General features: G+C 37.3%; 2 protein-coding genes and 1 long non-coding RNA gene across 3 annotated transcripts; all 3 read right to left on the bottom strand.

Moving 5' to 3' along the window:
• Positions 1–6,180: 6,180 nt before the first annotated feature.
• On the bottom strand, positions 6,181–7,600 carry LOC311082256 (uncharacterized protein; the record flags this gene model as incomplete). Its single annotated transcript, XM_084112987.1, has 6 exons — positions 6,181–6,394; positions 6,584–6,737; positions 6,813–6,860; positions 6,939–6,976; positions 7,078–7,132; positions 7,577–7,600. The coding sequence occupies 6 exons, from the start codon at positions 7,598–7,600 to the stop codon at positions 6,372–6,374; spliced, it is 342 nt and encodes a 113-aa protein (XP_083969113.1). The 3' UTR covers positions 6,181–6,371.
• A 78-nt stretch (positions 7,601–7,678) lies between these two features.
• Positions 7,679–17,704, bottom strand: LOC311080693 (scavenger receptor cysteine-rich type 1 protein M130-like). Its single transcript, XM_084110782.1, has 17 exons — positions 17,448–17,704; positions 16,772–17,071; positions 15,795–16,109; positions 15,337–15,651; positions 14,919–15,233; positions 14,503–14,826; positions 14,109–14,426; positions 13,713–14,015; positions 13,494–13,565; positions 13,064–13,378; positions 12,759–12,959; positions 12,565–12,660; positions 9,774–9,833; positions 9,510–9,563; positions 9,215–9,409; positions 9,020–9,082; positions 7,679–8,834 (listed from the first exon to the last, which is right to left on the bottom strand). The coding sequence occupies exons 1-17, from the start codon at positions 17,656–17,658 to the stop codon at positions 8,788–8,790; spliced, it is 3,504 nt and encodes a 1,167-aa protein (XP_083966908.1). The 5' UTR covers positions 17,659–17,704; the 3' UTR covers positions 7,679–8,787.
• Positions 17,705–23,626: 5,922 nt separating this feature from the next.
• On the bottom strand, positions 23,627–27,362 carry LOC311080743. Its single transcript, XR_014605698.1, has 11 exons — positions 27,276–27,362; positions 26,320–26,522; positions 26,118–26,167; positions 25,626–25,674; positions 25,453–25,521; positions 25,267–25,348; positions 25,139–25,172; positions 24,969–25,055; positions 24,662–24,826; positions 24,443–24,500; positions 23,627–24,350 (listed from the first exon to the last, which is right to left on the bottom strand). It is a non-coding gene; the product is annotated as an uncharacterized lncRNA (long non-coding RNA).
• Between the last annotated feature and the right edge of the window lie 496 nt (positions 27,363–27,858).

Below are 27,858 nucleotides of genomic sequence, written 5' to 3'. Positions count from 1 at the left end.
TGTGTCACACGTGGTTTGGCCTTGCAAGGCCCATCAGCTGTCCTTCCTGTCTCCCTATAGCACTGTCTTGGGCATCTTAAATGACTGACATTGCAGTTTATTGCTCTGTTCACATCTGCAGTCCTCAAGGCTCCTGCAGCAGGTCTATGTTCACGCAGGTGACCTGAGACCCTGGGCATGTTTCTCCTGGAGTCAATGGAATGGCCTCTTTAGTGTCCTAAGTTATTGTAACTGTCACCTTAATTTTCAGCTGTAGTTTGTAATGTGATGATTAGCCTCATAGCTGGTTGTCTTGGTTCACACAGACTTTAAGTGCAGTGTGTAAAGCCCTCATGTTGTATGCACAGTAGTTTCAGCATTTGAGGGGGAAAATGTCAAATGGTGAAAGAAAACAAGAAGAGACTGTTTTATTTTTACCTTTATAGTCCAAAAAGTCCATTCAGGATGCTAGAGGTAAAGTATATGGTAAAGTATAAGCAATGTGAAATGTTAATCATGATTCACTTCACTCAGGGCTCAGACTGACCCTGGGATAACCATTTAAAGTGTGAAAAGCACTATTGAGTTCTGACAGGACAACAGGATTTCTGAAGAAAAACATTTTTACCTCACAACAAATGATATGTTATATTAATTAATAAATAATTATAAAATATAAAAAGACAACATCATATTTGATATACAGTATTTCTCACTGCTTTAAAAACTGTTTTAATGTTACTGTTAAACACATGTACAAAAGCATTTGCTTTTATATGTAGTTGCCTAATTATTTGGACGTGATAACGAGGGTTGCTACAACGTCCTTTTCAACGTACCTTTACTATTACTGCAGCATTTTACCCACAAAATAGCTGTAAAACACTGATTAATCTGAAGAAGAACAGCTATTGTTCACTTTCTTACCAGCACCTGCCTGAAATCACACAACTAAAAGTGCTGAAACGTAAATATGGGGTTCACATTCAGTACTGTGACTCATATCTTTTGGGTAAGACATGCATGCAATATTTCTATTCTACCAAACATGTAATGCAATTGTGTCCATATTCATTTATTAATAGCATCAACATTTGCTTAAGCATCCTGTTTCAGGTTGGATACAATGTTTTGATTCTTAAATAGCCAAATGATTAAGGCTTGGGAAAAAAGCATTAAATAAGCATTAAAAAAGACCACTGTATTTCTTTATTTGTTTTAATTAGATACAGTTGTGCTCAAAAGTGTACATACCCCTTGCAGAATCTGCAAAAAATGTTAATAATTTTAACAAAATAAGAGGTATTATAAAACTTGCTGTCCTGAAACAGATGTTTAATAGCAGAATCTATTAAAATGTCCCCGTTCAAAACTTTACATAACCATGAATCTTAATACTAGCTGTTGTTACCTGAGTGAACCAGTGTTCACCTGAGTGTTTTTTTCATCATTCCCTTGCATGTCAATTGAACAATTAAACTGCCCACTGCTCTTCAGAAAAATCCTTCAGGTCCTGCATATTATTTACTTTTCCAGCATCTTCTGTATATTTGAACCCTTTCCAGCTGTGGCTGTGTGATTTTGAGATCCATCTTTTCACACTGAGGACAATTCACAACTATTACTAAAGCTGCAAACATTCACTGATGCTCCAGGAGTAAACAATGCATTTAACTTTTGAACAGGGTGATAATGTGTAAGTTTTTATTATTTTGTTTAAAGGTAATGTTTCATTTAGTACTGCATGCCTCCAGAAGCTATGCACAAGAGATACTTACATGTTTCCCAGAAGACAAAAATACAATTTACCCTGATCATGAAATTCAAAAAGTTTACACCCCCAGCTGTTAATGCATCATGTTGCGTTCTTGAACATCAGTGAATGTTTTCACCTTTGTATGAGTCCCTCAGTTGTTCTCTCTCTTATGTTGTACCTTAGGTTGCCCGCCCTTTTTAACGCTGTGCTCATTGTTTTCTGTCTTTCAGTTTGTATTTCCACAGTATGAAGGTAAGATCTTATGGATTTACGAATGAGCTGCTCAATTTAAAATCTTCTGGTTCTATTGACATTTATTATGACACCCGCTTCAAACATTATAATGTCTTCACCAGAAAAGTTCAATATTGTGATGGCTGGGTGCTTGTTTCTCTGGCACATATAAGGTCTATATAGTAAACATCTGTTATGTGAAATAGCTTATTTAGGACAGTACTACATAAAAACAACAATACGTTTTTATGTTCCCTGTTATTTTGTTAAACATATTAACATTTTCACAGATTCTGCAAGGGGTATGTAAACTTTTGAGCACAACTGTAAAACAGAACAGGGAAATGGCTCCAACTTCAAGTAAGGAATAAGGCACAAAATCAACAATGTTCAGATTAAAAAAAATTACATTAGCATGATTTTATGCATTTATAATGTTTGTTTTTAATATTGTTAAAATGTGTTTGTTAAAGAGAAGCAAAAAAATAATCAATGTTATACCTCTAAATTTCAAAGCAATCCTTTTTACAAAATGCAAGCTCATCAATACAATCTAATTTAAAACCTAAAGTAGTGATTCAACCCAACTCTAGAAGCTGTAAAATGTCATGAACCGAGGCAGTGTGTGTGGCCATTGAGTCATACAGTCATGCCGTCATTTTTTGACAACTCCCCCACATCATCATAGTCTGTTATTAAAGACAAAAGCAAATATATCATGTTTAATGTTGTATTTAACATCTAAAACTGAGCCTATTAAAATCAGAAAATGATTAGCCAAAGATTAAAAAAAGAGACAAACACTAACCCAACAGGTTTCTCTCTTCTTCATTACTGTTCTTCACATCATCATACTCCTCCTGATCTCCCTCTGATTCACATGTGAAATAAAACCTCACATTGTAGTTTGTAATAAAAGCTTGTGTCACTGATGATGTCATTGATCTCTTTCCCTCATTACTGTGTGAGATTATTAGATTTACTCCAGATAAAGTCATGATGATTAATTAATGGTAAACTATAAACGCATGTTCAATATATTGTTCTGTAACTCACCCGTTACACCTTGAGAGTCCTGTCCATTAATGATGACATCATCATAATTTTCTGGTGTGTCCACTACACACACACACACACACAGAAACATAGACAGATTAAATGTTGCATTTTATCGGTACTGAGCATCAATTTAAAGGGACTGTGTTATTATATACATACACATAAAACAATGAATACCTTCACCTTCTTTAATACCAGAGTTCTGTTCACTGATGATGACATCATCATAGCTCCCAGGTGTGTCTTCTACAAATTTAACATGAATCAGATGCCATCACACTAAAAACAAACTTGTACATGTATATTTTCTTAATTTTATATATATACAATGTGTATGTGTGTGTGTACACACACCAGTTTACAAAAGTCAAAAAGACAAAAGTGGGCCTATAATGTAATATCAGTCAAAGGATTTTGGAGACAAATACACACAGAAACATACAATACACTACAAATATATGATCCCCCACCTCCCACCTGTGTGTGTGTGTGTGTGTGTGTGTGTGTGTGTGTGTGTGTGTGTGTGTGTGTGTGTGTGTGTGTGTGTGTGTGTGTGTGTGTGTGTGTGTGTGTAAAAAACAGAGTTGCAGGTGCATGTCTGTTATCTGACACATGTTCACAAATATCCACCTTCTTTGGATCATACAACACTAACCAATCATTTAAAATAATGCACAAAAGGTCCCACAAATATGACTCAATGTGATTTACTCCACTCAACCCTCTGAATAAAGTGATTTCTCGGTTGATTTCCACAAATCAGAACCTATGACACTCACCCCTCTGAGTGAAGAAACTCTGTCTATTAGTGGGTCTGTGATGAATCTCCTCATAAACGGCCTCAGTCGTCATCCTGTGTCTCCTCTTAGAGAGAGCTGTGAGTGTAGACAGACAAACCTGCTGTCAGTTCACAACACATGACTGATCACACACTGAATAACACACAATATGACAGTCTCTGGATCTCTCCTACCTCTCCTCATCACTCTGTTCTGCTGAATCAGTATAAGCAGTGGCACTAAGAGCAGTAAGAGCAAAACTCCCAGTACAACCACAAGCACAGAGAGAGACACTGGAGGAGTTTGTGGAGGAGTGACTGATGTTGAGCGCACTGTCTGAGAAACTGGAGGAGAAGCTGATGTTGTTGTGGCAGGAGTAGTGGACACTGATAAATCTGTTAAATCTGTCAAAACAGACACAGACAGATTAAAAATCATGCAAATACACAGTAGCACTAAAATTATGTGAAAATCACTATTATCGGTCAGTCTTTTGCTCTGACCTGCACAGGTGAGTACAGCGTGCTCTTTGTGGGAGCAGTCAGTGTGGTTCTTCAGGGAGAGAGGACAGTCCCACAGGTGAATCTCATTCCCTCTGCACTCGACTCTGTTCAGCCACACAACACCTTCACCAGCACCAAAGACTGAATTCCCATCAGCCCTCAGTGCTGCTCCACAACCCAGCTGCCTGCAGACCACCTGAGCATCGCTGATGTCCCACAGATCAGCACAGACTGAACCCCACACAGCGTTATGATACACCTCCAGCCTCCCAGAGCACCGGCCCAAACCTCCACTCAGTCTGAGAGGAACATGATCTAAATCACACACACAGCAACATCACTGACCAGCAATACATTTACAATGCATTTTATGACTATTTAAGGTTGTGACACATTATGAATGTGGAATGTGGATTCAGTGTACAAGTGCTCAGATATTAATAATTCAAGATACTGTGAATAAAGAAAATACACCATTTTAATTATCTTACTTGAACACTGTCTCTGGTGAGGAGATTCTGAGGTAGAACATGTCAGACGACTCCGAGGAGATTCAAGAGTCTGCTCCTCTAAAATTAAAACGTTAAAATTTAATTCAATGCTGAACAGAAAAATTATTAATAATAATCATACTGAAACAAACATGATGTTTTCCAACTATCTTAAATCAGTTAAATATCTTCTTACCTGAGCAGGTGATCTTGGCCACTTCATTATCACAGTCATTCTGTCCCCAGGGTGAAGATGGACACTGCCATAGAGTGGAATCATGACGTCGACATTTAAGTTTATCAAGCCAATTATGAGACTTCAGTCCCTCTGAAGAACTGGATTCACTGCCAGATCTTCCACAGTTCAGCTCTTGACAGATCAGACTCACTGTGTCTCTGTCCATCTTGTTGTAACACACATTACCCCAGGATCCATTGTAGAAAACCTCCACATTCCCTTCACAGCCCTCAGTTAACCTGATGTCTTTAAACTCTAGATGGAAAGGGATGTACATTAAAAATATTGGTTGCATAAAAAAAATTCAGGTTGTGCTAAACCTAAAATATCACCAAAATAACTGGTTAATACAAGGCTAATGCATGCTGCTAGCACTGGTAGCATATGAAAAAGATACTTAATTATATTTGTATAATATATTATGAATCTTATGTATTACTTGATTCTGCTTGGTCAATAAAAAAATATTTAAAAAGTAGTGGCATCCATGGCAACGTTTTCTATTATACCATCATACAGTAAGATGGTCTTTGTTGTAAAATATGATCCTGGTGTTTATTTTGCAAAAATTACCAGCTGCACATTATCCCTTTAAACATTTGAAATTATATATTTAAAAATAGATCACATTACAGTTCCTGCTCTTCTCCAGGCTGGGGGAAACATGACTGTCAACACAAGCAGGATGTAGGAGTCGTGTGCTCAGGTATCAGTAAAGTAATGTGATCTATTTTTAAATATATAATTTCAAATGTTTAAAGGGATAATGTGCAGCTGGTAATACCACTCACTGTCAATGATGAAGTCACGTCTTTACACCTTTTACCATACTTAAAGTGACGGTGTTTTAAATTCATCAGGCTGTAGGGCAGGCTTTATTCAAGCATATTTCTGAATATTAGCTACATATTCTACAATTCTACAGTATCAAGTAAATTAACATATTAAAATGTGATGCAACTGGACTCAGTGAAGTGAATGTGTAAATAGGCCTACATGAAAAACATTTGGCTAATGTAAAAAAAAGAAAAAAAAGAAAACAGTTACCATCCATCTTTAGCATATTTTTTTTTAAATAGCAGACTAATGTTCTTCTGTGTTACACATATATTACATTTGAATCTCAGGGTGGATAAATTTTTTTTTTTCAATGAATAAAATCATGTACAAGTCACTCAGAATTGATTGCAAAAGTGTTTATTTTATTTTATTATTTTTAGTCTTTTTTTTTGTTATGGGACACTATATCACCTCATTAGAACTGATCTGCATGCAGTGAAAACGGCAAAATCCAGGGTGGAAGGTTTCTGAATAAATGCCCTGGAGCTTGCCTCACTTTCCCTTCCCAGCATAACCTGGTGGATACACAAGAAGTACAATAAGAACTAGGGTTTATAGTTGACATTGAACATTTACAAACATTAAGAATAATTTCTCAGCTCTGTAGGTCCATGCCATGCAAGTGAATGGTGTCCAGACCTTTTAAACTAACATTATCAATGATGTTCTTGTTATGCATTTTATTTTTTAATGTCAATAATTACTTTCTAGCCATAAGAAGTGTGCCTGATTCTTGAAATTGTCATCCCCAACTATGTCCCTGAACCTTGAGCAAGCCAATGACAGGGGCATGTAGGCAGCATCTCCTTCTTGAAGAACAACTTCAAGAAGTATGTTCTTCAGCAACGCTCCTGATAACTGAAAAGATAGCAACAGTTAGCACAGGCTGTTAAAAAATGTTAAAAAGCACATTATATAACATTATTCAACTACATTGAAGATGAAGCATGATGGAGGGTCATCGACTTTTAACAGCTCATCCTTAAAGAAAAATATAAGTGGATTAGAATTGTTCTATGATACACATTTTAAATCATCATTAAAATTGATTATGCATACCTTGCTAAAAACAGAGGGCACAACTGGGGTTTTGTCTGCTAAAATAAAGTAGGCCTAATTTAAAATTAGCTGAACAATTTTATAGTTATTTTGAAACCCAGCATAGTATATGTATTTTGTTTCATATCAAAGTTCTTACTTTCATATGCAAGTTCAGTTTTTTTTTTCTTCCCATAGGTTTCAGGCTTCTTCTTCTGAAAGAGGATTAGAATAAAAAAAAAAGTGATAAAATTATCCACTAATTTTTAATTTGACAAAAAAAAAAATCAGCAAAATATAAAAAGCTGACAATACCAGCTACAACAGCTCGTGCACATCTTTCACTGATAAGTGAACCTAAAACACAATAACATGAGTTTCATATTTATTACACTGATTGTTATGAGTAATACATTTTATAAAATAATTATGATATTAAAACAAATGTTTCAATTACATTGCATTACATTGTGGATTACGCATAAAAAAGCATAACTAGCCTACAATGAAAACAAGTTTTAAAAGAAAGAAGTGCATGCATTGTACAATTAAGTTAGGAGTTGTATTCTAATATCAAATCCATTTACAAAACATTTAAGACATACAATTTGAAAATCAATGCAGTCCTAAAACGTACAAAAATTACATTGCCACAATACCTTATTATGGTCTTCAGAATCCATAATCTGGAGAGCAAATTGTAGAAATGGAATGCAGAAAAGATCTTGTCATGCACGTTACAGATTTTGCAATTTGTGTGCTACTAAAAAAACTACAGAAATTTATTTGGATACACTTCACCCTTATTCTTTTTTAATAAATCAAGACTAAAAACAGTGTACAAACGCCATTATTAAATTGTCTTTTTAAGAACTTATAATGCTTTTTTACAAAACTAAAAACTGTACAACAAGCTTACCCCTTCATCTCAACGGCACGCTGACATGTGAAAGCGGTTTTCTTCTTTGTTTTCTGATGGATCGCAACAAAACTTACACATTACCGCCACCAACTGTGGAGCATAAACCAATAGCTACTAGAACACAGGTGAAACTAAATAAACCAATCAAAATCCTCTGTAAGTATGTACAGCCCACTTGCGGCTAAAGCTCCACCCACTTGCTGCTAACTCACCCATTTGCAGCTGGCTCCGACCTCCGTTTATACCCTACACAATTTCCCCCCCAAAATAAAATAAAATGTCCATGCACATAGTCAGTCGGATTTAATCCTTTAATAACAACAATAAAGCAAATCTAAAACAAATACATGAAACACACAGAGTCTCTATACAGTATATTAAAAAGCTCTGTTATAAACACTGAAGATTTAAGCTCAGAGTTCATGTCATGTGTTACTTTCTGACTGTCAGAAACTTAAGTGAACATGCTTTTCTGATAATTGCTCACAGCTGCTGTTTGTTAACATATTTCCCAAAGTAAATTCCAACAACTTTTAGCAAAATATAAAAGTCCACCAGCAGTGGGTCTGCATTTAAGAGGAGTTTTATTTTTATAAGTTGAAGGTGCTGTGAAATGTTAAAAACTGTTGTGGTGGAGGCTTAAAGGTCAAGAAAAATTTTGTTTTTCTTCCTCAAATTTCCAAGGCTACATGATAGAAATGTATTAATTCAGAGAAATAGGAAAAAAAGAAAAAAGCATGGTCTGCAAAAACACCTGGAAAAAAAATCTAATATTTTGAAAGCAATGCATTTTTTTTTTCTCAGAAATTATAGCTGAATAAGAAGATTTGTATGAAAAATGCAAAACATAAGCTAAAACATACAGTATATAGGATATTAAACACCTAAACTCTGCAGACCACTTAAAAACTGAAAATTGATTTGCTGCAGTGGGTGTGGTTTGAGTTATTAAGTCCCTCCCTGTTTTCCTGGCTCCTCCCCCACATCATCATAGTCTGTTATTAAAAAACAAGAGCAAATTCATGTATCAACATGATTTTAAAAGTATTATAATGAACACAATGTTTTCAGTCCATTTAAATTAGCTATTGAGACAACAGAACAAGAGAAATTTATAATATGAAGCTATTATAAGGACTACACCAAAATTATTCAGTAAAAAAAAGTGTCAATAACGTACCAGATATGTCACTCGTATATTCCCCGACATTCTTCACATCATCATACTCCTCCTGAACACCCTCTAATATAAATGTGTCTATTATTAATTACATGCAAAAAGTCTTCATACTTTACATGCTACTATAATTTGACAAAAAAATAAATAAGAAAAAAACCCTGTTCTAATGCATAAGTGTATAATTGAAACCCACACCTGCTTTATCATTGGAGAACTGTCGTACGATGACGACATCATCATAGTTTTCTGCTAAACAAAATAATGAAAAATTATATAGATGTATTGTGTTAAGACCTAACAAAATAATTAAAAGAAATAAACCTGTATCATGATGTCTTCGTTCAGCATTGATTACATCATCATAATTCTCTGATGTGATTTGTTGCTTTTCTAAATCATTTAATAGAAAAGAGAGAATAAACAGAAACTAATTCACAGGCCAAATAGGTAATTAAATAGTGAATTTCTGTGATCAGTTAAAGTCACTGACCTGTTGGGCCTTCAGTGGTGCTGACGTCATTATAGTAGTCAGCTGTGACTCCTACTGCAGATTTTGATGTGAAAAATAAAATAAACACATACATAAATACCAACATACATACAGTACATACTATTATTACTATACAGTATATTATTGCATATTATTATTAAATACTGCTAAGATAACTTTTTTTATCTTAATGTGTTTAATTTAACAAACATACATACTTTACTGTATGTAGCGGATAACATTATTATATTTCAGTCCTCTAACCTGAAAGAAGCTCATCAGCATCTTCATACCCAGAATGCTGTTCGGTAGAACGGACACTTCCTGTTAGGAAGAAGCAGAACTATCAGATACATGTTCACAATCACAAATCAGCCAAAACCCCCATATGCTTTGGATCATTTCAGAATCAGAAATCAGAAAGAGCTTAAAGGAGAACTTGGTAACTTTTTTAACTTAATAAAACGGTCTAGAAATCATTTGGATGGTTAAACAACCTGTTCTGGTGATATTGGTGACTTTCCACGCTCCCCCCAGCGTTCCCAGGCGGAAAACCAACCTTGCAACTTGGGCACTACCGTCCCAGCAAGATAGAAATTGGAAGTCTCGTGAGAAGCGAGAACTAGAACTAGAACGAGAACGAGAACGAGCGCGAAACACAAATTGCTTTACGGCAATTCGACATAAACACACACGCATGTATGATGTATTACCAGATTACCCACCTCGGTAGACATAGCTCCACACGATACAGTTGGCTTGCTCTGATCAAAACAAACGCACATGAGCAGCGGTAGAGAGGGGGAGGAGGCCGCCGCAAGTGAGTTTTTTACGACTGTGTTGTGAAATATACACCCTCCCACAGCTGTAGGGGGAGCTCGTGGGGAAAACATGCGACAACACAAGGGAAAATCAGCGAAGAAGTGACTAGAGTTCGCTAGAGTTACCGAGTTCTCCTTTAATTGCCAAGTGTGCTTGCACGCACACAAGGATTTTTTCTTGTAAATGACGCTTCCAGTGCACACATACAAGTACAACAACAAGACACATAATTATAAAAATAAGATATAAGGTATAAGAAAGGTATAATAAACAGATTAGGCATTTTTACAGATATTAACATATTTACAGTTAACAGTATTATGGTTAATAAATAAATATTTCGCTAAACAGTGGGAGTTTTGCACTAAGAGAGGCCTTATGAGGCATTTAACTGTTCAGGAGGGAGATGGCCTGTGGGAAGAAGCTGTTCCTAAGCCTAGATTTTCTAGTGCCTAGATCGTTCTGAATCGCCAGCCGGACGGCAACAGTGCAAAGAGGTTATGGCCAGCGTGAGTGGAGTCTGTGATGATTTTATCTGCCCTCTTCCTCACTCTGGAAGAGTACAGGTCCTGGAGGGTGGGAAATAATCATTTAAGCAGTCCGGACTGTCCATTGTAGTCTTCTGGTGGCTTCTGATTTGGTAGCTGAACTAAACCAGACTGAAGTAAACTACTGAAGTGCATAGAACAGACGGCTGAATAAAACTGGCTAAGCATCTCCTGTGGAAAGATGAACTTCCTCAGCTGGCGAAGCATTTTTCTCAATGGAGTCTATCTGGAACTCCCACTTCGGGTCCTGAAGAGATGGTAGAGCCCAGGAACCACGAGGCCACAGTGCTGTTCATGATGGTAAGGGAGGGGAGTGCTGGGATGTTCCTAATGAAGTCCAATATTATCTCCACTGTTTTGAGCATGTTCAGGTCAAGGTTGTTGTGACTTACCAGAACATCTCTTCTGTATGCAGATTCATCACCATCCTGGATGAGGCTGATGACTGTGGTGCCGTCTTCAAACTTCAGGAGCTTAACAGAGGGATCAGTGGAGCTGAAGTCATTTGTGTAGAGGGAGAAGAGTAATGAGGAGAGCACACATCCTTGTGGAGCATCAGTGCTGATTGTGCAAGTGTTGGATGTGAATTTTCCCAGCCTCACTTGCTGCTGTCTGTCTGTCAGGAAGTTGATGATCCACTGACAGATGGAGGTCGGCACAGAGAGCCGAGTTAATTTGGATCTGAATAGAATTCCTCTGACTAAAATGTCCAAAAAGATTGGGAGGTGTGCATTGTCTAATGTCCAGCAGTTTGTCTCTCATAAAAGTTATAGGTAAAGGTTGACTGAAGACAGGACAAACAATCAATAAAAACAAACACTGAGGAGCTCCAAAACAAGGCAGCCATCTGTGGCGCCATCTTCAAGTTCAAATCAAATCAAATCAAATCAAGTATATTTGTATAGCGCTTTTCACAATACAGATTGTATCAAAGTATTAAAATAAAATAATACAACAAAGTTTGTTTCTAGTGGAATTTATTGATTGATAGAATAAAATTAAATATCCCCAAAATATTCCCAACTGAGCAAGCCAAAGGCAACAGTGGCAAGGAACCGAAAAAACTCCATCAAGTGACCTAATGGTGTCCTAAAACTCCATCAGGTGACCTAATGGAGAAAAAAAAAAACCTTGGGAGAGCCCAGGCTCAGTCGGGGGCCAGTTCTCCTCTGGCATTTATGAACTAGAGGCCGGATTGTAGTTTGAAACTGTGAGATTAACAATATTATATGAATGCCTGGCTGAAAAGATGCGTCTTTAATCTAGTTTTAAACTGGGAGAGTGAGTCCGAGCAACGAACAGTATCAGGAAGGCTATTCCAGAGTTTCGGAGCCAAATGTGAAAATGCTCTCCCTCCTTTGGTTGATCTGGATATCCTAGGTATGACCAAAAGCCTTGAATTTATTGATCTTAAAGAGCGCGATGGATTATAGGGTGATAGAAGATCCGTTAAATAGACTGGAGCTAAGCCGTTTAGGGCTTTATAAGTCAGTAGCAATACTAATTTAAGGAAATCCATTCCTTCTTGACTCTAACATTGACTCACACCTAAATATAATACTAACCCTTAATCATCACACAAACAAGGTCACAGAGATGAATCTGTGATTTACTCCTCTTACTCCGCTGAATTCAGTGATGAGTCTGATGATCACGACAAATCAAGCACTATGACATTTACTCACCCCTCTGAGTGAAAACACTGTGTCTATTACTGTGTCTGTGATGAACCTCCTCATAAACGGCCTCAGTCTTCGTCTTGTGTCTCCTCTTAGAGAGAGCTGTGAGTGTAGACAGACAAACCTGCTGTCAGTTCACAACATATGACTGATCACACACTGAATAAGACACAATATGACAGTCTCTGGATCTCTCCTACCTCTCCTCATCATTCTGTTCTGCTGAATCAGTATAAGCAGTGGCACTAAGAGCAGTAAGAGCAAAACTCCCAGTACAACCACAAGCACAGAGAGAGACACTGGAGGAGTTTGTGGAGGAGTGACTGATGTTGAGCGCACTGTCTGAGAAACGGGAGGAGAAGCTGATGTTGTTGTGGCAGGAGTAGTGGACACTGACAAATCTGGCAAAACAGACAAAAACACATTGGAAAAAGTCAATACACAAATATTATTACCACTTAAACCATTTAAAAATGAATAATATTGCTCAGTGTGTTGCAGTGACCTGCACAGGTGAGTCCAGCGTGCTCTTTGTGGGAGCAGTCAGTGTGGTTCTTCAGGGAGAGAGGACAGTCCCACAGGTGAATCTCATTCCCTCTGCACTCGACTCTGTTCAGCCACACAACACCTTCACCAGCACCAAAGACTGAATTCCCATCAGCCCTCAGTGCTGCTCCACAACCCAGCTGCCTGCAGACCACCTGAGCATCGCTGATGTCCCACAGATCAGCACAGACTGAACCCCACACAGCGTTATGATACACCTCCAGCCTCCCAGAGCACCGGCCCGAACCTCCACTCAGTCTGAGAGGAACATGATCTAAAATGTACGTATCATACCAGATAGATAATTCACAAGTATACATCTGTTCGAAGATAAAGCAATTAGGCAAGCATATATTATTGCTCTCATTAACAGAACATAACCTACTCACTTGAACACTGTCTCTGGTGAGGTGATGCTGAACATGTCAGACGACTCTGAGGAGACTCATCACTCTGTTTCTCTGAGATTACAAAGTGAAACTCAACAATCCTCCAATTTAGATGAAACTAAAATAACTTTAACAACGTATGATTATAGTTTACTGTAAAATAAACACTCTAAAATAAACAAAAATTCATCATGATTAAATCATTAAATTAAGACTTACCAAAGCAAGTGATATTGGCCACCTCATTATCATAACAGTTGTTCTGGCCCCAGGGTAAAGATGGACACTGCCACAATATTTTGTCATGTTTTCGACATTTAAGATGATCCAACCAATTAGGAGCAGATCTCAGACCCACTGAATAACTGGGTTCACTTCCAGATCTTCCACAGTTCAGCTCTTGACAGATCAGACTCGCTGTGTCTCTGTCCATCTGGTTTACACACACATTACCCCAGGATCCATTGTAGAAAACCTCCACATTCCCTTCACAGCCCTCAGTTAACCTGATCTCTTTAAACTCTAGATAGAAGATGTTAAATTCAATTAAGTTATTTAATTGAACAGCTGCTGGTCAATTTCTTGCAATGATTCCTAAAATGTTTGAGACTTTACCTGAGCACACGACTCCTACATCCTCCTTGTGTTGACAGTCATGTTTCCCCCAGCCTGGAGAAGAGCAGTTCCACAGGGACGTCTCATTCCCCTCACACTCCACCTCATCCAGCCATATGGGTCCAGAACCAGGACCAAACCAGGCTGGTACCTGCTGGTTACTGAGGGCCACTCCACACTGCAGCTGTCTGCACACCACATGGGCATCTTTAATATCCCAGGAGTCATCACACACTGTCCCCCATGAGCCGCTGTGAAAAACCTCCAGCCTCCCTGCACAGTCTCCCCCAGAACCCACCAGCCTGATGGACCCGCGACCTGATATTCAGAGAGAGAAAAACACATTATTGATCACTAACAACTGAAGAATCTGCCCAGATGTTGTTGTTCTCACCAAGGCAGGTGATTGACAGCTGTTGTGTGGAGCTGCAGTTGAGAGTTTGTGGAGAGCTGCAGTTCCCCAGATGAGCTTCACTCCCAGAGCACTGGAAGCCCGTCACACACTCATGACTGTGTTCAGAACTGGATGAAGAGGAGCCGGAGAAGTTCAGCACAGAGCCACAGCCCAGCTGTCTGCAGACCACAGAGGATTCAGTGAGACTCCAGGAGTCCAGCAGAACTCTCCTCCAGACCTGATGGATGGAAACTTCCAGCTCACCCTCACACTGTCTCTCTCCAGACAACCGCACCAGACCGTCATGAACAGCCAGAGAAGAACCTGAGGAGAAGATCTCATGTTTTACTAAAATAAGAATTGTGTTATAACATGGTGAAAAAGAGAATAATGCTCTCAGTGTCAAATAAGTTTACCAGAGCAAATTACTCCAACATCTTGTCTATGAGAACATTCAGCTCGACTCCATGAAGAGACGGAACATTCTGAGAGTTTTGTTTCATTCCCGTCACAATCAAACACATCAGCCCAGATTTCACCACTTCCCTCTCCAAACCAGTCTGATCCCACAACAGACACAGCAATCCCACAATTCAGCTGTCTACAGAGGACACTGGCAGCTCTCATATCCCAGCATGCATCACACACTGAGCCCCATTCATTAAGGAACCGAAGATCCACTCTTCCAGAACAGGAGTTTGAACCGTTCATGAGTTTAGCATCTGTGTAACCTGAATAAAAAACATAGAGGTTAAAATAAAGTATAATGCAGCTGACAGAGAACATATACTGTTTTAAATTCAAACAAAGAGACACTGAATATTTATAATTTACCAGAACAGATCAGACCAACATTATAGTCACTGGTACAGCTTTGTTTGTGTGATAATGAAATTGAGCATAATGAAATCTGAGACTCATTTCCTCTGCACTGAATCTCTTGTGTCCACATCTGAGCGTCTCCTTTGCCAAAAGCATCTTCTCCCAGCACCTGTATAGGAGCCCCACAGTCCAGCTCTCTACACACAACCTCTGCATCCTGCTGGTCAAAGGCAGCGTCACACACTGAAACCCACGACTGATCATCAAGTATCTCTAACCTTCCAGAGCACAGGTGAGATCCATTAACGAGTCTGGAAGCTTGATGACCTGTTAATATTACAGGAATGACAGTGCACAGTAGACAAAAACAAATGCTTAATAGTTAAATACAATAAACATACAAATAGTTTTCCAAACAAAATATTTTTTATGTCACAACAAATGAATGGGCAATCAGTTAAATTATTCACCCGAACAAATGACACCGGCATCATAACTGTGAGTACAGCCATGTACGCTCCATCCTGTTGACCCACAGTTCTTCAGTGTAGACTCTGATCCAGTGCACATGACTAAACTCATCCAGATTGGTCCTGATCCTTGTCCAAAATGAGCATCACCCAGAGCATCTACAGGTTCTCCACAGTCCAGCTCTCTACACACCACTGCAGCATCAGCCATATCCCAGCCAAAACCACACACTGTTCCCCACTGACCTCTATGAAGAACCTCCACTCTACCAGCACAGCGACTGTTGCCACCAACCAGCCTCACATTCTTTTTGTCTAAGTGACAGAAAAATACAGATAGAGACTGTGGGTGCATCTCCATAAGCACACTAGTTTGCGTATAAGTATATTGTGTACACAAATTCAGCACTGATAAAGCACACTGGCTCACTACACATTTGGACACTGATTTTTCAATTCCCGGTGATATGACTAGGTACTTGTGTCATAAAACATCACCACTGGTATTTATCACACATAACATCTTTCTAACATTTTTATGCTGTTTAAAGTATGTTATGAAATATACTTTGATTGTTGTTATATATATCTGAAACATTTTAGCCAAATTTTAATTATAAATATGAACTACACTGTTCACTACCTATCTACTGATGTTTATACTGACATATAATTAAATAACGATTTGTCTTTTCAAATCTTCCATCCCATCTCATGATGATATTGTGTTGGTTTGTGCGATTTGTTTTGCACTTAACAGAATTTCCGTAGTGAGAACGTAGTGAGCATCTAGTTTTTGAAGTGCATTGTGGGATTTTTAGGGAGCGAACATTACAGTGAACTTGAAGGATTTTGTGATTGAGACAGACCTTAAAATGGCTGGCTCCTTGGTCAGTGTTCTGACTGTGAAATATGAAGCTGACTGAGATGCACCCTATTAGTAAAAGATATGATATTACTATATTCTTTTAACTCACCAGCACAGATCAGCCCCTGGTAATTATCATGTGAACAGCTGTTTTTGTATAAAGATGTTGGACAGAGGTTAATCTGAGACTCGTTTCCTCTGCACTGAATCTCTTGTGTCCACATCTGAGCGTCTCCTTTGCCAAAAGCATCTTCTCCCAGCACCTGTACAGGAGCCCCACAGTCCAGCTCTCTACACACAACCTCTGCATCCTGCTGGTCAAAGGCAGCGTCACACACTGAAACCCACGACTGATCATCAAGTATCTCTAACCTCCCAGAGCAACTTGAGTTTCCAATAAGCCTGACACCTGAAGTAGCAAGAGATAAGAAACGTTTAACTTTTGTTTATCTAAAGGTGTGTAATTCTTGTCATTATTGTTCTACCATAAAGCACCACTTATTAATGTGAAAGGAGTAAAATAGTCAAATTACTCAATTTCTCATGTCAATCCATATCATATGACTTTCATTTTTATGGAACATAAAAGGGGAATTTTACAGAATATCCTGGTACTCTTTTCAATATAATGGAATTAAAAAAACATTTTGTGCTCTACAGAACAAAGTCATAGAGATTTGAAAAGACACAGAGTAAATGATGACTGATTTTTTATTTTTGGTTGAACTTTCCCTTTAAGGAATTATCAGTGATGTAAAAACAGTGCAGGGTTTGGAGCAGTTTACCTGAGCAGATTACTCCTGCATCTTTAGTATGATCACAGACATAAAAACCCCAATTTACTGATCCACAGTTCTTCAGTGTAGATTCTGATCCCGAACATAATGTGCGATTTGTCCAGATTGGTCCGGATCCTTGTCCAAAATGAGCACCACCCAGAGCATCTACAGGTTCTCCACAGTCCAGCTCTCTACACACCACTGCAGCATCAGCCATATCCCATGTCTCACCACACACTGTTCCCCACTGACCTCTATGAAGAACCTCCACTCTACCAGCACAGCGACTGTGACCACCAACCAGCCTTACTCTCAAATTGACTATAAAATAAATAAAGAGGGAGTAAAGACATATGGACAAAAGGAAAGAATGAGGAAAGAAGTATCACAATAAGAGAAAAAAAAACTATGATAAAATTTACTAATATTTAGTGTAGATTTTGGGAACATTAAATTTGATTTCAGTTTATTTAAAAAAGGCTCAAACCTGCACACACCAGTCCAACATCATTTTCATGAGAACAGTTGTTTTCATGTGATGCTGATGTTGGACAGAGGTGAATCTGAGACTCATTTCCTCTGCACTGAATCTCTTGTGTCCACATCTGAGCGTCTCCTTTGCCAAAAGCATCTTCTCCCAGCACCTGTACAGGAGCCCCACAGTCCAGCTCTCTACACACAACCTCTGCATCCTGCTGGTCAAAGGCAGCGTCACACACTGAGACCCACGACTGATCATCAAGTATCTCTAACCTCCCAGAGCAGCGAGAACCTCCAACCAGCCGGACTTCTGAAAGAACAACACAGGAAAAAACAAAATTTAAAGTTAAAGAACTTCAGTAATGAGTCAGTCATATAATCAATATATCAATCAACGAGAAATCATATTTTCCTTAATCTTCTGATATAAAAGATATTTATTATGAAAACATATTCTAAATGTCAGCAAAACTTTTTCCCAGTACAAAAGGACTTGAAAGTAACCTACAAAAACAGCTCATATAAAAAACAGTCTATAGTTATTTTTACTGTAAAAATCTAAATGCATTACATGCCTGCCCATATTTCAACATTTTCATGTCAACAATGTCGATGAATGAATCCTATCTGGGAATTGCATTAGAATGTAGAGTTAGATACAAGCTTCTAAATTTTATTTTTAACAAGGTCTCTGATTATTACAGTCTGACCTTAACAGTTTGTGCTGTCAAAAACAAGCTGGAAAATGGTCACAAAAAAATAATAATTTTGACTGCTTTTGGTGCAATTGTTTTGTACATTAAGACAGGATTTTTAGATTAACTTACCTGAACAAATGACTTGAGCGCTCTTATCAAGACACACATCAAGATCAGTTGGTTGTATGAATCCACATTTCTTAAGTGTAGACTCTGATCCAGAACACATTGCATTTTTCATCCAAAACGGTTTTGATCCCAGTCCAAAATGAACATCATACAGAGCATCTACAGGTTCTCCACAGTCCAGCTCTCTACACACCACTGCAGCATCAGCCAAATCCCAGCCAGCTCCACACACTGTTCCCCACTGACCTCTATGAAGAACCTCCACTGTACCAGCACAGCGACTGCTACCATTAACCAGTCTCACATTTCTTATGTCTATGAATGTAAGAGAAAAGGCTATTGTAAATTTAAATTTTTATAATAAAATAAAATGAAATGTGCTTTGTTGTACTTTGAACTGTTACCAGTACACAGCAAACCAATGTTGTGCTCATGAGAACAGTTGTTTTCATATGATAGTGATTTTGAACAGAGGTGAATCTGAGACTCATTTCCTCTGCACTGAATCTCTTGTGTCCACATCTGAGCGTCTCCTTTGCCAAAAGCATCTTCTCCCAGCACCTGTACAGGAGCCCCACAGTCCAGCTCTCTACACACAACCTCTGCATCCTGCTGGTCAAAGGCAGCGTCACACACTGAAACCCACGACTGATCATCAAGTATCTCTAACCTCCCAGAGCAGCGAGAACCTCCAACCAGCCGGACTTCTAAATAAGACAACACAGATCAACAAAAGCATGGCTTATTTATGGGGCTTCAAGATAATGATTTGTACATCAAAGCCATTCTATTTTTAGTCTTATAATGAATAAAGTAAAAACACAAAAGAAAACCACAACAAATATAAATATAAAATGTATTTATTATTGAAGTCAACATTTTAAAACTTCTTTAAAAATTAGAAGCCAATCTGGAAGCGCATATGAATTTTAATATGTAAAATACTTTACCTGAGCAAATGACTCCAGCATCTCTACTATGATCACAGGTGCTTTTACCCCATCCTGCTGACCAACAGTTCTTCAGTGTTGACTCTGATCCAAAACACGAGACATAACTCATCCAGATTGGTCCTGATCCTGGTCCAAAATGAGCATCACTCAGAGCATCTACAGGTTCTCCACAGTCCAGCTCTCTACACACCACTGCAGCATCAGCCAAATCCCAGAAATCATCACACACTGTTCCCCACTGACCTCTATGAAGAACCTCCACTCTACCAGCACAGCGACTGTGACCACCAACCAGCCTCACATTCACACTGTCTAAATATTAAGCAGTAACAATGAGAGATGAAAGATGAAGGGATGAGAGTTCAATTTACAGCATTACAAAGTGGGACAACTGGGAAAATGGGACACATACGTCTGAGTATTTAAAATGAATATTCAGAGTTCAATACAAGTTTAGCTCAATCAACATCATACTGTAGGTGTGTTGATTAACAAAAAAATAATTATGCTGACTCCCTCCTTTTATTAAAAAAAAAAAAAGGGTTTCAATTATCCTAAAATGTATTACTGTTTCAGTTGTAAATAGTTAAAAACAATGACAGGGTTTATACCATTATGTTGTCATGGAAACAAAGTTTAAAACTGGAAATAACTTTGCACAGAAAAGGTTTTTTTCCACACTATAATCATGTTAACACATATTCGTTTATGTCTTGTTTCTATATTATTGAGACAGTGAGTATTTTAAAGTTTACATAACTTCTTTTTTAAAGGGGGAACAAGTAGAAATTTATTATTTAGGTAAAAAAAAATATTTGCCACAAATTATGTTGATTGAGCTTAAACTATATTAAACCTGGTGTATTCTTTTAATATATATATTTTTTCCTCTATATAGTTCTTCTGTAGCTGAGGTCTTGGCATTGTTTAAGAGACTAACATTGTAACCCTATAAAAGGCTTCTTGACATAACATAATACAGCATTTATCCTGCTGGATTATGAATGAGTGATTATTTTTCTTTTTTTATGAAAACGTTCATGGGACTTGCTCAAGCTAACATATCTGTCACTAATATTTCCAAATCAATGTTTATCAAATCAGAATGTATGATTTTTTTTTTTTTTTCTTTAGATAACAGAAGATTGAGACAACATTTACAATGTTGATATCACATGAAAAATTGAATTGCGATCACAAGACAACAAGACAAAAAAAACTACAATAATGGCCTCTTAGGGTTTCAATAAATAAATATTAATATTATTTTGATAACAATATATTATAATTAATAAAAAGAAGACACTCATGTAAAACTTATTTGTAGCTCTTTATAAATTGGAGAGAGAGAAAGAGATAAACTGCCTGTTAAACACAGGAGCACATTCAATATATAGTGACAATGCGATTACACGGGCATCTAAAAAAACACATTACAGTATAGTTTAATTTTAAGATCTTAAATAACATAGCTTTTCATTTCACAAAAAAACAAAAAAAAAACAAAAAAAAACAATCTCTTTAATTTCATGTGTACTTACCAGCTGTGATGAGTATTATAACTGAAGACAGTAAAATGAGTGTCAGGCATCTCTCCATCTCTCTCTGCTTGATTAATTCAACATCCAGTACAAGCTTCTCCGCACTGATGATACAGAAGTACAGGCGTCCTCTCTCAGCCCCCTTAATGAGAGAGAAAGAGGTTCAAAACCCTCCAATCACACTCGCTGTTACCTTATTAGACAGAACAGAGGAAATCATCAAACAACTTCAGTGACAAATCAGACGAGGCTTTTATGATCTTCTCCATATATATATATATATAACTGTGAGGGTTGATGAACTCCTCCTCCCCACCCATCAAGACTGAGGGGATGCAGAAATACACACACACACACACACACACACACACACACACACACACACACTCACATGTATTTCACTGACTTACAGGATACAGGAAACTCTCCAGTTTATTTACAGCATCAAAGCCCAACACCTGCAGTGAAGAGATAAAAGCACTGATAACTAACTGTGATATTAGTGTATACATATGTTAGCATGATATTAACATGTAATAAACTCAACTATTTAAATTAAATATTATTGTCAAATAGCATTTTTTTTAAAAAGAGGCAGAAAATAAATAAAAAGAAAATAAATAAAAAGAAAATAAAAAGTTTACACACCTTTCACTTCTGAGACTGCAATTTATTTTATATGTCTATGGTCCTATTAAGCCTGGTGATGAAAGTTATATGCTAAATAAAATTATATATTTAAATATGTATTTTAAGTATTTCAAATACAAATTACAGTCCCTCAAAGTATTTAATTACAAATTACATTTCATGTATTTTTGTTGAGGAAAATTCAAATTACTAAATATTTAAAAGTAATTAAATACATAGTTCAAATATGTGTAATTAAAATACTGCCAATCTCTGCTAACAACTAGGGATGTGCGCCACAGCTAATTTCCTTAATGTTTAAACTGTTATAGAATATTTTTTTTTATGATTTTTTTTTTTTAATAATAATTAAGAATGACATTTGACATTCTAAAATAGCAGAGGTAATAAATATGATAAAAGACAGTGCTTTGGAAAATCAGAACTTTGCAATTTATGTATGAAAAAGATTAAGGCCTTATGCAAGGTAAGAAGGTACTTACATCAGGAGCTACTAAGTTAAGACTATGTCTTAAGAACTAGTCTGACCAAAAGCAATTAATTACTGATAATCAGTCTTACTTTTCGGATTCAAGTTCGACCAAATAACCTTTTTTATGTAACTGATAAAAAATAAATAAATAAAAAGTCCAGTCTTGAAAAAAATAATGAGATGACTACCTTGTAAGTCTAAGAAGTTTATGCAACCGGCCCCAGGTCTTAAATCAGCTGCCTTCCCATAATACCTTTCAGCTGCCTCATCGTGTCTGAATACAAACACACACATTTACTAGAACCTGTAAGTTGTTATGAAAATGATTATGCATAAATAGCCTACATGATAATAATAATAATAATAATAATAATAATAATTATTATTATTAAAATAACAATGCAACTATAAGTATTTTAAATACTTAAAAATCATTATAAAATACTTAAAATAAGTATTTGACAATAACAACAGCAACGCAACATTATACAATTTTTGGTGTTCATGATTAAAACATTAATTTGACTCCTATAATTAAATAATTATAGTACATTTTATGCATACATAAATACATTATTAACAACAACAAGTATGTGATGATAAACCGGGCCCATGAATTTAAATAAATAAAAACATTAATTTGACTGTTTGATATAGATTACTTTTAGCCTTTCTGTCATGCTTGATTAAGATTGGTTAATCATGGCATTAATTATGTTCTAATATTGCTGTGTAATGAGTGTTGGCTCAAAGAGAGTGAGAGTGCACGATGGGGGAGTCGGAGGACAGGAGGCAAAAATTAATAATAGGTGTCTTTCACATTTGCAATACTATCAACAACCACAATTGAAGTGAAACCTATGTACGCTGTTTTATTGTAAATTGACCATTATTGCAGCTGTGAAAGAGACCTACAGCAGCAGCAAACAGACTGGAGCAGTTTGAGCTCAGACCCAGATAGCAATGAGTCGGCGGACCACCGTCGGTGCTCCGGCGGCAGTATAAGCGGCAGAATGGCGACATCGCAAACACGTTGGACGGCGCACCGCCGGCGGCAGCCGCTTTTTAAAAGCGGCAGCCGCCTTCCTACCGCCTTCGTTCCACGGCCGGCCCGCGGGCCAACCACCGTTCCGCCGCCTTTATATTGAAGGCGGCCCGCCGGAGGTAAGCGCTATTTTCGAGCGATCAGCCGCCGCTTATTCTGGCTATATATATAGCATGCAGTTTATCAAGAATAATGATTGCTCAAACCAGACAAATATCCATTTGCCATTTTTATTCCACATTTCCAAAGTACAGTAACTGTAATTTAAACAAGATGTGTCAGATCACTGAAACATAACAGAAAAATAAATAAATCAATATACTAACATGGAGGTTTCTAATTAAATTTTGGTAAAAAAAAAAAAAAAAAAAAAAAAACAGCCTTAGAAGCAAATTACAACTCTTACAATAATTGTTCATATAAAGAGGACAGCTCTAGGGTGAAACAGATTACCAGTAAACATTATGACAAATAAAGAGAATACTTGATACCAAATAATGTGCAGGATACCAAATAAATCAAAGTATGACATCACATTTACAAGCCATTTCTAACAATAGGATAAGTGGTAGTAATTTATAGTAAAGCTCTGGAGTAGAATAGACCATTATAACTGCAATGCTGACCTGTGGCACAAGGACTTACAAGCATTATTTGAAAAAAGAAAAAAAAGAAAGTAATTTCCACAGTTAGTGAGTATAGTGTGACACTTCTGACTTCTTTAGGGGTCTTGATGTTACTGACTGCAAGATAAAGAAAGGATTCCAGTTGTCAGTGATTCTGGGGTTTCAGTAGTCAGCCTAAGTGGTCGGCTGTGGGTCCCTCTCAGCTGTGCGGTGCCTTTTTCTGCCTTCACGGTCAGATGCTCCTTTCAGGTAACGTGAAACGTTAACCTAGACCGCATCAGTGGCATCCTGGGTTGCTGGGTTCTTCCGGATGGCTAATTTAGAAAATACAGATCTGTCATTTCATTTGAATTGCATGAGGCCATACACATCTACTTAAATATATTTAAAAAAATATCCAACTTACTTTGAACAATGGTCTAAAGGAACATGTCTCTAAAACATGCTTTATCCCCTACACCAAGCTGAAAATCCAAAAAAGTGTCACAAATTACATTTCTCAGAAGCTTCTCATAAATAAATTAAAAATGTGAAAGGCTAAGGATTCAGACTGTAATATATGCAGTATACAATCTTAAATTTTACTTTTTAGATTACTCTACGGCGTTATAATCAGCAAACTTACAAATTGTTCCTGGAGCTTTTTATCCTGCTTCAAACTGTTGTCAAGACACGGCAAATCTTCCTGGGTGTGTAGGGGGAGTAACAGATCCCCTGACAGGAGTAACTCCAACAGACACAACATCGCCAAACTCTGCAAGACGTCACAGCATAAGGGTCTGATCTGCACCTACAGGGTTTCCCAGAATAAAATAGTCAGTCCTGGTCCCTCAACTACTAAACTATTACATTTATATCTAGGTCTACTGCATGTACAGGTAGCCCCAGTGGGAATTAAACCAACAACCACAGGTGCTGTTTGCAAGTTGTACCTGATTGCCCAGTGCAAGCAAACATCTTCAACATTGTTTGTTGAACTTGCTTCACCTACTCTTGAAGTAAGCCGCTGTCATCCGAAGCTACAAAATGAAAGGCATATGGTAATTTTGGACTTACATCACACACAAAAAAGTACAATTTAAGAAACAGTGCAAGTTCTCACCTGCTCGTGCATTGCTTTCCCTCAGGGCTTGGTTCTACATTTAAAAAATAAAATAAAACAAACAACTAAAGGCACTATTTTCAATACTGTTAAAACACTGGACATTAAGACATAGGCCTAGAATATACCTTCACAGCTGAAAACTTCATGCTTGACATGAGATGTCATTGGAGTACAAGGGCCAACAATAGAGCAATGACTTTCTCCCTCCTATTGATAATCATTGACATGTAAAAATATGTTTGAAGTTATTGCATACATTTAATGAATTGGACTTAAATTTAACACTTAGTTAAGCGCAACGTATTACATACCTCCATAGTTTTCACCCATATGCTGCAAGGGTAAATTTGCTGCCGGGGGTGTAAAGCTTAGTACTTGAGCTGGGGGAGCAAACATAACAGCTTTCATTTCAATGCAGAGTATTGCATATTCAGTAATGAAACAATAATTGAACTGTGCAAAGCTAATGGAATGTACAACACACCTCAACACCTTTCATCCAGAAACTGCTGCAGCGAATCCCATCAAGTGTCCTAGTGAAAAACAGATTATGATTAAAGGATTCATCATCTTAAAGTCAGCATGAAAACAAATTTTACAATTTGTATTTTTATATGTAATATTGTAGTGTTTATGTAAATGATTCATATATATATTTTTTTTTATTTATTCATGTACCCTTATAATCTTTAATCAAATACGTTACCCTTCCCTCCCCCCTCGAAACGACTTCTCTTCCGGTCATGAGCAATGGCGTGAGGGCGTTTAAGGGCTCCCCTTAAACCATTAGTCTGCTATGAGCAGAGATGGAGAGGAGGAGCGCTAGAGTAAAACCCTGCTCCTCTATTCAATATTCCCTTTCACTTGGAAATACATCACAACACTGGAGAAAAGTCGTTTGTAACTTCCGGTTCATGCCAACTTTAAATAGAAGCAAGTTTCCAAGACAAAAAACTTCACAAATAACATCACTTACTTGTACTCGAACTCTTGGCGGATTCTGGATTACTGGGGAGAAACCTGGTTCTGAGAAAGAGGAAACAGATATTTGATGATAATAATAATAATTATTATAATAATAATAATGAATGAAAGAGTCCGTTATCCACAATAAACAGACAAATAAATTACACAGATGAAATAAAGGAAAATCAAATGTACAAGTCAGACCCATTTACCTGCTCCCTTCATGAACTTAAAATGATGTTTCTCCCAGGTGCTGTGTGGAGGTGTGCAGCGGATGGCTAAATTGTTCCTTTGTCGTTTTTGCGGAGGTTAAATGGGGGCCAATGGCACGTACATGCCCTTCGCTGAGCCACTCTTGCGGAACCACTGCAAATGGCAGACCCTCCTTGTTGATAAACTGAACAAAGTGAAGCATCTAAAATAGAAGACACATTAGCATAAAGTATACTTTTTGATTATTTTTTTCAGGCAAAATCAACAACATTAAAATGCCCACCCCTTCGAAAAAGCAGTAATTTTCACAGGTGGATCAACAGAAAACCATGTTCAGACAAACAAAATCATATAAACAACCTATATATACATCGTTATTTTTGTAAGAAAACACCAAAAGTTAAACTAAGTCTTTCTAGATGTAAAGTTTGGCTACCTGTAGCTAGATACATTTCAACATGTAACGTTAGAACATGCTTGAACTCAGTGTGTAAAAAAAGGTGAAACCGCATGTGGTAGCGAACACTTTAATCTAGACTAGCATCATAATTATGTTTAGTTAGAAAACAACACAAGTTATACTGATCAGTCTTTCTTGTCGTGAAGATTTTGCTAACGTTACCATTCCAACGTAGGCGGCAGAATAATTGTCCGTATTTCAGGAACTGTAACGTTAGTTAATTCGACTGACCAATACTATCTTAAACCACATGTACTCACACTTGTATAAACATCAGTTAAACATACTTAGAAGAAAAAAAAAAAACTCAACGCCAGGAAGAAACTAAGTAACGTTAGCCTAGCTATGTCAGAAACATGGCGGAAACTTTGCAAACAAGGCTAACTTACTTTAGCTTGACTAGCAGGCAAGAACAGATTTTAAAAAGAACTAAAAACAATGTCAAAAATGAACATAGTAATATTGCGTTACACAAAAAAGGAAAAATGTACTTACTTAAGAGATCATATATCCTCTCTCCAAATCATAGCTCTGCTCCAAATACTGAATTTGAAACCGTGTGACGAGACGAGTAAATCTGCTTCAGTTTTTTAGGTGCTGCCCCTTTCGACCGGTGGAGGTACTTCTCTGTTTGTGCTTTAACACTTTCTTAAACATTTGTACAGGTCGCAAAACTCGCAATTGCAAACTGCAAAGTAATCCCTTATACATGTAAAAGGTAAAATAAATAAAAAATTGAGCTTGTAAAACAATGAAAGACATAACCACAATTTCCTGGAGTGACAGAGAGAATATTTCTAAATATTTCCCAGGAGAACACGCCTGTTTCACACATAGCAGTGTTGTAACGTCTGTCAGAGAGTTTGAAGTCTGCCCAGATGAAGAATACAAGACAGTGCAAACGAACTGGTAGTTCCACGAGACTTTTATAGATCTCAGTTAAGCACACTCTTCACATACATGTCGAAGAGCGATTGTTAAAAGGGAAAATAAAACACTCTGAAAAACACTACAAATCAAAGTGGAAGTAAACACATTCTAATAAAACAACGGTCAGCAGTAGAGCGGTCATCTCCCT

Source organism: Abramis brama, assembly GCF_963993115.1.
Source record: "Abramis brama genome assembly, chromosome: 4".
NCBI lineage: Eukaryota > Metazoa > Chordata > Actinopteri > Cypriniformes > Leuciscidae > Abramis > Abramis brama.
This window is presented reverse-complemented; position numbering and strand designations above follow the sequence as displayed.

Excerpts from the sequence above, each read along its gene's own strand:
- LOC311080693 (XM_084110782.1), bottom strand. The coding sequence starts at position 17,658 with ATGGCTGATGCTGCAGTGGTGTGTAGAGAGCTGGACTGTGGAGAACCT. Across the intron at positions 12,661-12,758 it reads GAACAGAATGATGAGGAGAG|CTCTCTCTAAGAGGAGACAC; the intron begins GTAGGAGAGATC and ends CTACACTCACAG. Across the intron at positions 9,410-9,509 it reads CACCACTGAAGGCCCAACAG|AAAAGCAACAAATCACATCA; the intron begins GTCAGTGACTTT and ends TAAATGATTTAG.